Source organism: Solanum lycopersicum, chromosome 3 (genome assembly GCF_036512215.1).
Source record: "Solanum lycopersicum chromosome 3, SLM_r2.1".
Taxonomy (NCBI): domain Eukaryota; kingdom Viridiplantae; phylum Streptophyta; class Magnoliopsida; order Solanales; family Solanaceae; genus Solanum; species Solanum lycopersicum.
The window spans coordinates 64,069,691-64,083,838 of NC_090802.1; the positions used below are offsets into that span (position 1 = coordinate 64,069,691).

At 33.1% G+C, this 14,148-nt stretch overlaps 2 protein-coding genes across 4 annotated transcripts; one reads left to right on the top strand and one right to left on the bottom strand.

Annotated features, from left to right (window-relative positions):
* Nucleotides 1–2,039: 2,039 nt before the first annotated feature.
* Nucleotides 2,040–8,377, top strand: ARF2A (auxin response factor 2A). 2 transcript variants are annotated; one of them, XM_010320115.4, is made up of 15 exons: nucleotides 2,040–2,720; nucleotides 2,825–2,940; nucleotides 3,203–3,298; nucleotides 3,440–3,496; nucleotides 3,651–3,806; nucleotides 3,892–3,976; nucleotides 4,750–4,840; nucleotides 4,919–5,083; nucleotides 5,553–5,672; nucleotides 5,892–5,967; nucleotides 6,051–6,222; nucleotides 6,329–7,266; nucleotides 7,340–7,530; nucleotides 7,628–7,824; nucleotides 7,951–8,377. In XM_010320115.4, exons 1-14 carry the CDS (start codon nucleotides 2,648–2,650, stop codon nucleotides 7,803–7,805), a joined length of 2,514 nt encoding a protein of 837 aa, XP_010318417.2. In that variant the 5' UTR covers nucleotides 2,040–2,647; the 3' UTR covers nucleotides 7,806–7,824; nucleotides 7,951–8,377.
* A 1,180-nt stretch (nucleotides 8,378–9,557) lies between these two features.
* LOC101266110 (transcription factor ICE1) lies at nucleotides 9,558–12,184 on the bottom strand. Of its 2 annotated transcripts, XM_004235794.5 has the most exons (5): nucleotides 11,990–12,184; nucleotides 10,743–11,860; nucleotides 10,209–10,436; nucleotides 9,965–10,135; nucleotides 9,558–9,894 (listed from the first exon to the last, which is right to left on the bottom strand). In XM_004235794.5, exons 2-5 carry the CDS (start codon nucleotides 11,853–11,855, stop codon nucleotides 9,808–9,810), a joined length of 1,599 nt encoding a protein of 532 aa, XP_004235842.2. In that variant the 5' UTR covers nucleotides 11,856–11,860; nucleotides 11,990–12,184; the 3' UTR covers nucleotides 9,558–9,807. The 2 variants fall into 2 exon arrangements, with proteins under 2 accessions (XP_004235842.2, XP_069151473.1); XM_069295372.1 differs by lacking the exon at nucleotides 11,990–12,184 and having other exon boundaries at nucleotides 10,743–11,972.
* Nucleotides 12,185–14,148: the final 1,964 nt, after the last annotated feature.

Genomic DNA, 14,148 nt, shown 5'->3' on the forward strand with positions numbered 1-14,148 from the left:
TCTAATTACTCTTATTATACAATATATAGTTCCAATATATTTATTTACCCTCAAAACGAGTTTATATACGTGATTTAAAAAACGAACCTTGAAATCATCAAGTTTCAAAATATAAAGTAAAAGTATATGCTTGCGCTAAGCGTTTAAGACTATACTTGACATTAATCATGCGTAATCAAATTTGACATATTCTTCTTGATATATGTCACATTTTTTTAATTCATCTCATTCATATCTAATTTTTACCTCATACAATATCATTATATTTTATTTAATAAAATCGATATAATCGATTATCATATTGAATATTTGTTTTTGTAATTTGGTGCTTTTAATTTTTGTATTATTAATTAATAAAAACATATTCTTTATGTTCATTTTGGTAAAGAAGCAAACTGATCTTATGAAGTGAAATAGAAAGGAAAAATAAAACACGAAAGCTTCCCAATTGAGTAATGTTAGAATAATTAGGATTTTTGCATTCTTAATCACCATTTCAAATTTAAACTTTATAATATAATATGTATATTAAAATTTAATCAGATCTAAAAACTGTTTTTCTTATTGGTAATACGTCTAGTAATCATAATATCACGTCACATCGGCGCGCACATATAGTGAATGACACCCTGACTCATACAGTATATTTCATTTACTATTCTCTCCGTTTCATATTAGTTGGTCATTTTCATTCTTTTAGGCATATAAAGAGATAAAAAATATAAAAAAAAATTCTTATTTTGTAATAATTAATTTTTTTGTTATATAACAAAAAATAATGTTGGATATACTATGATATTACATACATCACATATATTATCCTTTGAAAGGGTAAATAAAATTACTCGATAAAATGAGATTAAGAAGAAATAAAATTATCTTTTACATTTTTATTTGTTAAAGTAATTTTGAAAGAATGAATAGAATTTTTAAATGATAATTTGAATCAAGAAATAAAATGTGTTTTAAAAAATAATAAATAATATATTTATTCGAAAAAAGACATTTGATTCATTTAGTAACTATTATAGTAGTGCTTAATGGCCAGAAAATTTGACTAGAAATATTTTAAGATCTATGATATTTTTTTAATTTCAAAATAAAATGATTTTACCATTTTAAATTAAAAATGTAAAAATATTTTAAAAGATAAAATAACACGAGAAAAGTCCCATGACCAAATATTCTGGCTAAAATTTCCTGTCAGAGCAAACTATTGATCATAAGTATATATATATTTTTTAAAATATTGACGATAAATGTATTTTGAGGCAAAGTATAAATAAAAAGATATTTTTATTCAATTTAAATAATTTATAAATTTTTTTTAAAAAATAATAATTAAATCAATTAATATGAAACGAAGAAAGTAGTAGAGTTACCAATGGATTGTTGAGTAGTTAAACCCCATCCTACTTTGCCCGTAAATAGCACGACAAAGCAGCTTCCCCATCAAAACAATAGTATACTCTATCGACCTTTTTTGAAAACCAACATCCAACATTTATTATATTTATTTGACAAAATTATAAATGTGACTTTTCATTTACATTTAATTTATATTTATGTCATTTCATATTATAAAATTAAATTAGAGTCAATATCTTAAAAAAGCCACTGAATTATGAGACATATATTTTATGTGGCTAAGTTTATATATAATATTATATAGGATGATATTTATATATGTCTATTTATTTAATTTTATATTATTTTAAATGAATATATATATATATGTGTGTGTTTTATAATTAAAAATCATAAATAACAATTTAAGCTAAAAAGGGGACATGTTTGTATATTACATTTTCTTTTTATCCTTGGCAAATTAAGTTATAGTTACACAAGTATATTTATATTAGATTATAATTTTTAAAACAATATAATTAATATATTTTTGTTAAAAGTAAAATATATTTTTGTTAATTCAGTATATTTATATCTTATTAAGGTAAATAAGCTATTTTAAAAATGCTTTCAATATCATGTCATGTCCTGCTTAATTACTTCTCTTTCTCGTGACATTTGCCTTTCGCACATAGTAGTCTAGCTAACGGCGTCAATCTAATAACCCAATGAGAATACGACAGCATCAAACGTCTAACCGTGCACGCCGTTAATACCTCCTTTATGAATTGTCCCCCTGGACAGTGTCTTAATGACTGGCTATACCCGGTTGAAAAGACAGAAACAGACGGGCTATAGCAAGTTACCTAACTAGGGTTAAAATTTAACCGCGGTTGAAATGATTGCTACAACCGTTTTGACCCCTTTGGTTATCGAAAGGCTCTCCCTCTTTCCCTCAATGCTTTTGTGTCCTTTTCTTTTTTTTTGCTCTCTTTCTCTCTCATCACTCACATGAAGAAGCTCCTACTTCTATCCATTGAAGATAGATAAATGAACACGCATATACAAACAGTTTTTAGAGAGAGAAACTAGAGCGAGAAGGCTCTGTAACTTCAATTTTGAGTGTTGATTGCTGTTTCTAGGGTCTCTTTGGTTACCAGTTTTGCATGCTTTTGAGCTGAGGAAGAGTTTAGTGCTTTTTTTCTGGTGAATTTTGGAGAAGGAAGTTTTATTTTGTGCTTGTTTTATGAATTGATTAGTGTGGATATGAGAGATCTGTGTTGAGAATTAGTGTACGGAAATGGCTGCTTCGGAGGTGTCGATTCAAGGTTACAGCGAGCCGAGTGATGGTTCTAGGCCGGTTTCAGAGACTGGTAGGAGTAGTTCCGGTGTCGGAATAGGTAATTTGAGTGATTTGTTTTATAATATGGAGTTTTCCGGTGAGTTTTCTTATTTGTGTTTGTTTTTGTTTACAAAGTTGATGCTGATACGGCGTTGTACACGGAGCTTTGGCGTTCATGTGCCGGTCCACTTGTGACGGTACCGCGAGAGGGTGAGCTGGTGTACTATTTCCCTCAAGGACATATCGAGCAGGTTTGTTTGTAAGAACACTTTAATTTCGTTTTCTACCTTCGTTTTATGGAATCGCTTGTTCAATTTCACTTTTAAATACACTGTTGAACATGCATTACCGAGGTACTCTGTTTCTCGTTATGATGTTTTTAGCTTTACAGCTTAAATTCAATCATGATCCTTACCTTTTTGGGGAGAGGGGGTTGAGTTTGAGAAAATTAAGTTGTCAATCGCACTGATTTGCAATAGAGCTTTTATGTAATCGATTGTGGTTGAATGATAGGTTGAAGCATCAACTAATCAAGTGGCTGACCAGCAGATGCCTTTGTATAATCTTCCATCTAAGATTCTATGCCGTGTTGTGAATGTCCTGTTAAAGGTAATGGTTTTGTTGATGCTGCTGTCTTAATGTGTTTCCATTTTTTTTAGCTTACAGTACTTTTTCCTTTTATGAACATTCTTATCTATACAGTTAGTGCTTAGCTGGTGTTTCTGTGTTGACTTTTGACTGAATTTGCAGGCTGAACCAGATACTGATGAGGTGTATGCACAAGTGACTTTGATGCCGGAGCCAAATGTAGGTTTACCATTATGTTTATTTTTAACTTTTTCTTTTATTTTTCAATTTTTGGTTTTTTGATATCATGTTGAATAAAGTAGATCGAGCTATATATATAAATCTTGAATTTCTAGTTAAATAAATCATCTAATTTCCTAAATGACTATCGTAGCAAGATGAGAATGCAGTGAAGAAGGAACCTATGCGCCCTCCTCCACCACGATTTCATGTACACTCTTTTTGTAAGACTCTAACAGCCTCTGATACAAGCACTCACGGTGGATTTTCTGTCTTGAGACGACATGCTGATGAATGCCTCCCCCAACTGGTTAGAAGAATATTTCTTAATGTGTTCATGGATTTTGTATTGGTGACATTGAGTGACTAATGATTATTATTTGCATCGTTAACAGGACATGTCTCGGCAGCCTCCCACACAGGAGTTGGTGGCCAAAGATTTACATGGAAACGAGTGGCGATTCAGGCATATATTCCGGGGTATGATACCCAGCAGAATCTTAATCACCTTTTGTCTATAAAACTTACCACCTCCACCCTGTTTGGCCAATTTATGTCCTTTGAGAGCTTAAGCGGAAGGCAATAAAGGCCAGGTTTCCTTTTGAGGAGTGAGGACGGGGGTGGGGGGTTGTGGGTGGGTGCAACATAGAGATGCACCATCACACAGCACATTCTTCCCTATTAAGTGCCATTGTTGGTGTATAATACCTATTGCATTCTTGTGATCACGCGGCCAAATGAAGATCACTACAAACTTTATGTGGCTCTTGTAAAAATATTTAGTAGATTATTTAGGATTTTACAATAGGAAAATCGTAATGAAGAAGAGCTATGCAAATTTCATTTGAACAATACTTTAGTGGTTAAAGAAATTCCTGTCTTTGTGTTTCATATCATAATAATAATTTAACTGAAAATATGATAACATAGTGTCACAACTCAAAGGAAGAACAACATAGTGTCACAGCTCAGAAGAAAAATAATGTTAGTAATCAATATTTTGATTTTTCATTTTCTTCTTTTGGACGGGTGCTTTGGAGGATAGGGGAGAAGTCTGTTAACAAAATTGTGTTTCTGTAAACACAAAGTTGTAAGATTTTCAATTCTCATTTTCTTCATTTTCGAAATTGTCTTTGGAAGTCTGGTAACATGCTGCTTTATTTACCATGCACTCTGCAAATTATTGGAGGGTTGATGTGCTTTTCCTGCCATGTAACCTCTGGTTTGTTTCTCACCCAAGCTTTGAACTCCAGGCCAGCCTAGGAGGCATCTTCTTCAGAGTGGTTGGAGTGTCTTTGTTAGTTCGAAGAGGCTTGTTGCTGGGGATGCATTCATATTTCTTAGGTTCCATTCGTGAAACCCTCTCTGAATTTATTTGTGCCACTATTAGAATCTGACTAGAGAAGTGTTGTGCTACTTTAGAGGTGAGAATGGGGAGCTTCGTGTTGGTGTTAGACGTGCCATGAGACAGCAAGGAAATGCTCCATCATCGGTGATATCCAGTCATAGCATGCATCTTGGTGTACTTGCAACAGCTTGGCATGCCATTCAAACAAAAACGATGTTCACTGTGTATTACAAGCCCAGGTACCTGGTCTGAAATGACTAAATAAAGCACCGACTAAAAGGACATAACTAGAGATCTTTGATTATAAGTTAAATGTTACATTTACTCTTTCTACAGAGGTTGGAAACTTAGAATCAGTAGCTCATGTTGTTTTATTGCTTGTTGTCTATACATTTGGAAACATTTTATAGTATTTCTCCAGTGGTTGGTATTAATAGTGCATGTTGTTTCATTGGTTGTTCTCTATGCATTTTGGAATCATTTTATTTTTATTGGTTGCCCACTAGAATACTCGGCTGCTCATATGTTTGATGGCCTCCTAATATCAATAACTCAACATACTTTACCATTTATTTTTTGATTTGTATCTTTTTTATGTCCATTTTTTTGGGGAAACTAGGGTGAGAAAGTAGGTACTTGAATTATTGTTGGTGTTTAACATTAATAAAAGGATTAAACCTTCCTTACTAACTCACTTTTATGTTACAGGACAAGCCCTGCTGAGTTTATAGTTCCATATGACCACTATATGGAATCTGTGAAGAATAATTACTCTATTGGAATGAGGTTTAAGATGAGGTTCGAAGGTGAAGAAGCTCCAGAGCAAAGGTGGGCAGCAGTTTATTCTATAGAAATCATCTTTTTACTGTTTAAATTGTGAGTTGGCAGGTTGTAATCTTGACCTGTGTAATGGACTTCAAACTGACAGTATATAATGACAACTCATTTGGTGACTGGCTGTTAATCATTTAGACTGTTGATTTAATTTTTCTGTAGCAGGGTATTTACTATTCAGTTCTATAATTTAATTAACTTACAATGTTATAGGTTTACTGGAACTATTGTTGGTATTGAAGATGCTGATCCCCAAAGGTGGCTTGAATCTAAGTGGAGATGTCTGAAGGTAGTTTCGACTTTATTTTCCTGGTTTGACTGCTTCTTTTACCTCATTTCACATTGTAAGTCATTCATTTCTGGTTTCTTAAGGTACGGTGGGATGAAAATTCAAGCATTCCAAGGCCAGACCGAGTTTCACCGTGGAAAATAGAACCAGCTCTTAGCCCTCCTGCACTTAATGTACCTCCAGTTGCAAGGCCAAAAAGGCCTAGATCCAGTATTTTGCCCACATCTCCTGATTCATCTGTCCTTACTAGGGAAGGTGGATATCTCATCCCGATCTTTTCCATTCAGTATCTTGTGCACCGCTTATAAGTCTTGTTTTCGAGCTAAGTAATTGTCATGTACTTTCTTATTTTTTGTTTAAGGTTCATCAAGAGCGACAGCAGACCATTCCCAAGCCAGTGGGTTTCCGAGGGTCTTGCAAGGTCAAGAGTTATCGACCTTTAGAGGCGGTTTTGCAGAAATTAATGAGACAGACTTGTCTGAGAAACCAATGATATGGCAAACATCAGTGAATGATGAAAAGAATGATATTCATTCTGCATCAAAGAGATATCTTCCAGATAAATGGCTACCTTTAGGGAGGCCTGAGTCATCTCTCACAGATTTATTATCAGGTTTTGGCTCCTCCCATGGGTTCTGTTTACCCTCTGTGGACCAAGCTGCGTTTGGTGCTAGCTTGGTGAAGCAACAAACACAAGATCAGGAAAAGGATTTTAGCTTATTGGGAAAGCCATGGTCTCTTCTGTCTTCCGGTCTCTCTCTTAATCTGATGGATTCTGGTTCAAAAGCTCCTGGCATAGGGGGTGATACTCCCTATCAAATGCGGGGAGATGCTAGGTATAGTGGTTATGGTGAGTTTTCAGTACTCCCCGGTCATAGGGTTGCAAATCAGCAGGGAAGCTGGATTATGCCTCAACCAGTGTCGCCTTACATGCAGCTCTCCTCTCATTCAAGAGAAATGATGCATAAACCCTCTGTAGTAAAGCAACCCGAGGCTGTGAAACCCAAAGAGGGTAACTACAAACTATTTGGCATTCCTCTTACAAGTAATGTTTGCACAGATGCTGTTATGATGCGGAAAAGTTCATTGATTGATCCAGCAAGTGACATGAATATTGGTATACACCCTCATCAATCCCTTGCCACTGATTCTGATCAAAGGTCTGAGCAATCAAAGGGATCAAAGGTGGATGATGGAGTTGCAGCTAATGATCATGACAAACAATTTCATACCTTTCATCTTGCTGCTAGAGACAAGGATGGCAAAGGGCATAGTAGTTCTACAAGGAGCTGCACAAAGGTTTAAATCTGATTTGTCACAACTTTAGCTATTGGCTTTAATGAAATTTCTAATGATTTATTTTTGCCTACAGGTTCATAAACAGGGTACAGCACTCGGAAGGTCCGTAGATCTTGCAAAGTTCAACAATTATGACGAATTGATTGCTGAACTGGATCAACTTTTTGATTTTAATGGTGAACTCAAGGCTCGGAGTAAGAGTTGGCTGGTTGTATACACTGATGATGAGGGTGACATGATGCTTGTTGGAGATGATCCATGGCAGTGAGTACTTAATATCATTCCTTTTATATATCAAAGTGATTATTTTCTTTCCTCCTGCGCTGCTTACTTAATATTGGCTTGCACTGGTTTGAAACAGGGAATTTTGTGGTATGGTTCGCAAGATTTTCATCTATACAAAAGAGGAGGTGCAGCGTATGAATCCAGGGACCCTTAATTCAAAAGGTGAGGACACTTCTTCTGTTGCTGAGGGCTCAGACGCTAAAGAAGTGAAGAATCTGCAACTTCCTTCTGAATCTGGTCAAGCAGAATCTTAGGTTTTCCTCCAAAATTGAGGTACTTGGAAAAGATTTACTTGAAGAGAGCAATCTTTTTGCTTCAGTTTTTTAAAACCATTTTCCCTGTAAATGCCTCCAGGTGTTTTTCTGAGTTACTTAATTACTGTTGTTTTGTATTTGACAGGTTTATAAGATAGCGAGGAGATGGCTTTTATCCACCTAGGTGTTACTTTTTTGGGGATTTTTGAATATAACCTACAATATCAACTCCCTTTGACGTGTGGATGGGGATGGTCTCTTCATATAAATGCAGCTTCAGTATTTGCAGTTTTGAGCCTTTATTTGGAGCCAATATCTGGCCCCTTATCTATCTATATACATAGTATATGTAAATTATCAGCGTTGGTCATTAACGTTGCTTCTGCCAATCTCACTTTTGTACATACCAATTTCTCTAGCTGTAGCTGTAATTAAGATTTCGATTCTACTATGTATGTACCTGCCTTACTGTTGATTTTTGTGGAAGTGGTATCCAACTACTTTGGGCAGATAACATATTTTGTATCAGCAATTATGGTAATGTGATAGAAAAGAAGGTTTTTCTGAGTGAAGAGCTTTTTCTGTCGTGCAATTTTGGTCATTGGCCTATCTATTTATTCTTGTTGCCCAATATCCTTATCCATTGTCTTCTACACAACCATATTGCTGCTTGCGTTTGGAAAGTTGGGCAAATCATGTAGTTGTATTAATGTTTGATATTTGAATTATAGGATAGAGAGGAGCAAGACATTGTAAATTCTTCTTCACGCATGCTTTATGCAGCAAGCCAAGGTTTTTTTTCGTCTTAGATGAATAGTTTTGTCTAAAGACAGGTCTTTTTTTTCGTTTTAGATAAATAGTTAACTCATTCAAGTTCTAACCTATCTTAAGAGAATCGACAGTTGAACACAATTTAATCCGTTTTAAGACTCTCTTTACGTTGATGTAATGTATATTGATATGAATTATTATCTATTTTTATTATATCTTGTAGGATTTTTCACCCCAAAAAATTGCAAAATTGGACGTGTTTTCATGCCCCAAAAAAAGGGATTTTTGTGCCTAGGATTGTCATTTTTCTTTCCTTATTCTTATTAGATGGTTTTTTGGCAAGAATTTTGGTAGTATTTTTACATTCTTTTTAGTTAGATTTTAGTATTTAATAATTGCCATAAAAGTAGATTGATTTTCATGTTATTTGGTATAGATTTCCCACAGATATAGCGGTGAATTTGATTTTTTTTTTTTTACAAGAACAATATTATTATAAATTTAATAGGTTGTCTTCTTTACACCACTTTTGAGGGGTGAGATTATTTCCTAACATCAAAATTTTTAATTAAAAAGGTAATGAAGTACTAATTATTGACTATTTTTAAAAAAATAACAGGGTCCAGATTACCTTTTAATCTAAGTTCAGGAATTGATTTTATGGAAAATGGTCATATGGTAGAGGGACAAAAATGACATTTTCCGTTGATTTTATTAGTATCATGATTAACCTTAAAATACTAAATGCTTAATTTTGAACTTTGAGAATTTTACTATCTTTTATCTTTGTATTTTCATTTCCCCATTATTTTGTTATTTTTCCAAGTAAGTTGATTCTTATCACTGTTGCTAAGTATTTGTCTAACACAATTATCGTTGCAAATATTATTGTATTTATCGGGTTTTAATTAGGTAAAAGTTTAATTCAATAAAAAGCAGTTATATACTGTAAATAAAGAAAGATAAAGCTGGACAAGGAACTTGTTGAAAGGAATTTCATAGCATTCAGTTTTGGAGCTTCATAAGCTCAATGTTTCTCCTAAAGAAAACACCAATATAACTGACTAAAAAAGAAAAAGGACAAAACCCGGTTCGGACCACCATGGTCTGTAACCATCTAATAACATGAAAACACAAGTAAACTAATAAAGTCTTGAGGTCTAAAAGCTATAGCACCCTGAGGTCCAAAATCTTCGATAGAGCCTCTCCTTCGTATACTAGATCGAGCAGCTTATATCGTCCCCCCTTGAAAGCCAGCAGTCTCCATCAACACAGCTTTGATCTGATCTGGATGCATCTCTTGACCTTCGTTCGATTGCTGCAATTAAATACAAGTCAGAATTAATACTACTACATTTTTAATCCTACTGTCCGAGATGGAAAGGTACCTCAGCTCGGAACACATCCAACACAAACCCATTGAAGCAGCTGATAACAGCTTGTTGAATGTCCAGTCCAAGACTGTCCAGAGCCTTCATTGTTGAGAGTAAAACCCCTGGTTTGCGGCTGCAGATCATATGAATGTTCACCGCTTTTCCTTCCCTGACCCTCACTTCAATCTACATGAATAAAAAGAACAATAATGCATCATCGAAAAAACCAATAACATAACGAATGAGATGCCAAGATTACCCTAGCAGGTTGTCCAGTAGGGCTGGACAGGGGGCTTGGAACAAGTTCCTCCTTTATACGACTTGGCAGAGCTGATGCAGTCGGTGTCAGAGGATGGAAGCTGGTTGCGGGACTCAATGAAGAGTTGTTAGCTGGTGTGGACTCCAACTCATTATGCAGCTCATTGATGTCATGCAGAAGCTCCTTCAAGTACTTAATTGCATCTCCTAAGATTGAAGCCCTGTCCATCTGCCAACATACAATCAGATTCACCGCGCATAACCAAGAGGGAAAGAGTGATTACTTCTCCCAGCAATTAAAACTTAAGTTCATACAACAAGCCAGTGAAATAGATAACATTTGTTTACTGTAGGGGGAGGTACCTTTCAAGAATAGTTCTATTCTCTATGTGGTCCAAAAATTTTAAAATCATTTCATACAGTCCCATGTGAGTAAATTAAATGCTACACTATCAGTTTGTACTATGCAAAACTCAATCTAAATGGAAGCTAAACGCTAAAACATGTTGAATTCGAGTTAAAAGAATTTCATTACCTTGGTTATCTTTGGGACAACCGATCGCAGCATGTAAAGCCTGTCATTCAGCTTCTTTCTGCGGCGTCGCTCCGCCATCAGGTTCTTAGCTGGAGGTCCCTTCTTTTTTCCCTTTTGATCAGCGCCACTGACAGTGCTGGCTGCATTAGAGCTGTCCCCAATCTTGATCCCATCTTCCATTTTGTTAGAGATATCCATGAACTCATCCGAGTCGTAATTCAATGTTCCATCCATGCTAACATCTTCAAACTCATCATTCATGCTGGACTTCCTTTTTTTATCAGTCAGATTACTGGAAGATTGACCGATTTCTGTACCTAAATTTTCACCATTACTAACCAAGTTCTTTGCAATCCTTTTCTGGAAAAGAGTTGGCTGTGCTCCAATGGAAGCAAAATTGTCTAAAGGTTTATGAGTTCTAGACCGATTGAGAAACAAAGTGTTCCCATTAGCAGAATTGTTAGCTCCAAATCCCATCGAACTGTACCCACCAGCTACCTGAGGTAGCTGGAGCAGATTGGGAGAAGAAAACTGAGTATAAGAACTCAGGTTGTTCGTCCCCATTTGGTTTGGTGAACCCAGATGATGATACCCAGTATTCATCATCCCGTTCCCAGCTTGATTCAACATACCCAAATTGAAGCTGTTATCCATTGGGTTGTTGGATAACCCAGTGAGTGAAGAAGGAATAGTAGATTTTTGGAGCATGAAGAAGTTCACCTGAGAAGGGTCAATGTTGTTGAAAACGTTACCAGAAACAGGCGAGCAGGAAGCTGAAGAATCAACGGGTTGCAGAAGCAAACTGTTTTCAGCTTCAGTGAAACTTGTAGAGTAAGAAATGTGGCTCTGCATGTTGCTACCACCACCACCATTGTTGTTGTTGTTGTTGATGTGATGATTGTTACTATCACCACCACCCATAAACCAATCCACACCTCCATCATCAACCATACCTTGGAAATTAGTAAAACCACCATTGTTCAGCTGATGATTTTCATTGGGAAAACCACCATTGTTCTGTTGATGATTTTCATTGTTCTGATTAACCCAAGAACCAGTTCCTCCATCCTCCTTACCATCAATCCAACCCATATCATTCACTCCAGTTATCATTTTTTCTGAAGAAAAAAAAACAAGTTAAACAGAAAGAATAATCAAAAGGGTGTTACTAAAAACCAACAAAAACAAAAACAGAAAAGTGGTTTCAAAAGAAGCAGAAAAACAGGGGAAAGAAGAAATGCAAATACCTTTTTTTTCCCTTTATATGAGAGAGAAGACAACTTAACACAGAGAGAGAAAACTCAACTCTGCTATCACTATTATTACTACTAAACTTTCTGCTTCTGCAAATACACAATTAAGCCTCAATTTATAGCAATATTTGCCAACTGATCATGGGAAGTAATGATTAGTTTTTTTGGATGGATTCTTCATTTTCAGATGAAAAGAGATAAAAATGGCAAATTTCTAGGCTTTATTTTGTAATTAAGCAAAACAAAATCATCATTAAAGTTGACACAAGTTTGGCTTCTTCTACTCATTTTGGTTTTAAGCCAAACAAATCAATCTACCTACTTATTTTATTTTGTTTTTACGCGGTATCTGGTATATCTTTCGTGACTATTTATTTTTCCTTTTTTTAAAATGAGAGATTAAACAAGATATTTTATTAATTTTTGTATTTGAAATTTGTGTATTCATACGAGGTGTATTATTCATATTTTTATTGAAATTTACGTGTTCATACGAGGTGTTCCGTTGATATTTGTATTAAAAGAACTTTAACTTTAAGTTCATGAATTTATACCTAGTGTAATGTATTCCTTAACAAAAATGAATTCATATTTTAGATCTTTTGATCTATAGTTAAAAATGAACATTTTTTATTATTATTTTATTAGTATATTCAATAGTGATATTTGTATCGAAATCACTTTAATTTGAAATTTATGTATGTATATGAGGTGTTTTCTTTATATTTCTATTATAATTTTAAGTTTACGAGTTCATACATAGTGTGATATATTACTTAATAAAAATGAAGTCATATTTTAGACTTGAGAATATATAGTTAAACATGAAAAAACATATCATCTAATTTATTCATATATTCAATATCTTGATTAACTCGAATTTATATTAAGCATTTTAATTCATATTAGTTAAAAAATTATATCTTAACAAATTTGATTTATATTTATATCTCAAACATAAATTATTTAATTATAAATATTTTTTTTTTTTGTGATTATCAATCATTTCTACATTCTACTTTTAATACTTGTTTATTCCTTCAAAAACCTCATCCATTTTTAATGTCTCTTCCTTTTTCTTCCTTATTTATCTATTTATGAATAAAATGTTCTAATTTTTTTTTAACTTGTTTGATTTAACTCATGAGTACTGTCAATGCTTAGTCAAATATCTATTAATTTTCATTAATATAATTATCGAATAAGTATATTTACCAAATTTGATCAGACAAAAAGAATAACAAAATTATCTATTGACATTATTACTTGTAGATAGGATTGTAACTGACAAATAATTTTAATAAACTTTTATAAAATATTTTTAATTTTATATTTTATAAGAATTTTTAATTTCTACATATAAATATCTACGAATAGAACATAAAGAAAACTTTGCTAGTTATTTTTTAAAAATAAATAAATTATAAAGGATTATGCTCACCTTTTCTTGTAAATTGATACAATAGTAAATAGGGATGGGCTCACATATGTTAATGGATAAAATTTGTTTGCTCATAAATTCACTCTTTTAAGAATATTAGTTTTTATTTTATTTAAATAGCCATAAAATCATTTTAAAAAATAACTTATAACCTACTCATTTTTTACTTCTTATTAAATTTTAATTAAATTAAAAATTTATACTAAACATATCAATTTATATCTGAAAATTTGAAATACATCCTAACAAATATGATTTGTTTTTATATTTCAAATCTAAGTCATCTAAATAAAAATAAAATATTATTCATCGCTATACCATAATCATTTCTTAATTCATCTTCCCAAACTTGTTTTTTCCTTCAAAACCTCTTTCATTTTTATTTATTTATTTATATTTATGAACAAAATAATATTTTCTCAATTTTTGTAATTTCTTTGATTTAACTTGTATGTACTTTGAATACTTCGTTAAAAATTTACAAACTCGTACCAATACATTTATTAAATAATTGAATCTACCAAACTTGATCAGACAAAAAAGAATTACAAAAATATCTATTAACATTATCACTAGCATGTAGGATTATGTCAAACATATAATTTTATTATTTTTTATGAATTTATTTTTATAATTTTTACGTATAAAATATTTAAAGTAACACTTAAAATGCTTTGCAATTTTTTATTTTTTTAAAAAAAGTTATATTATG

What these genes read in the sequence shown, in the direction of transcription:
- ARF2A (XM_010320115.4), top strand. Translation starts at nt 2,648, where the DNA reads ATGGCTGCTTCGGAGGTGTCGATTCAAGGTTACAGCGAGCCGAGTGAT. An exon ending in CTTTGATGCCGGAGCCAAAT is followed by an intron (nt 3,497 to 3,650) that starts GTAGGTTTACCA and finishes TGACTATCGTAG; the next exon opens with CAAGATGAGAATGCAGTGAA. An exon ending in ATCTGTCCTTACTAGGGAAG is followed by an intron (nt 6,223 to 6,328) that starts GTGGATATCTCA and finishes TTTTTGTTTAAG; the next exon opens with GTTCATCAAGAGCGACAGCA.
- LOC101266110 (XM_004235794.5), bottom strand. Translation starts at nt 11,855, where the DNA reads ATGATAACTGGAGTGAATGATATGGGTTGGATTGATGGTAAGGAGGAT. An exon ending in CTACTGGACAACCTGCTAGG is followed by an intron (nt 10,136 to 10,208) that starts GTAATCTTGGCA and finishes TTATTCATGTAG; the next exon opens with ATTGAAGTGAGGGTCAGGGA. An exon ending in TGGATGTGTTCCGAGCTGAG is followed by an intron (nt 9,895 to 9,964) that starts GTACCTTTCCAT and finishes ATTTAATTGCAG; the next exon opens with CAATCGAACGAAGGTCAAGA.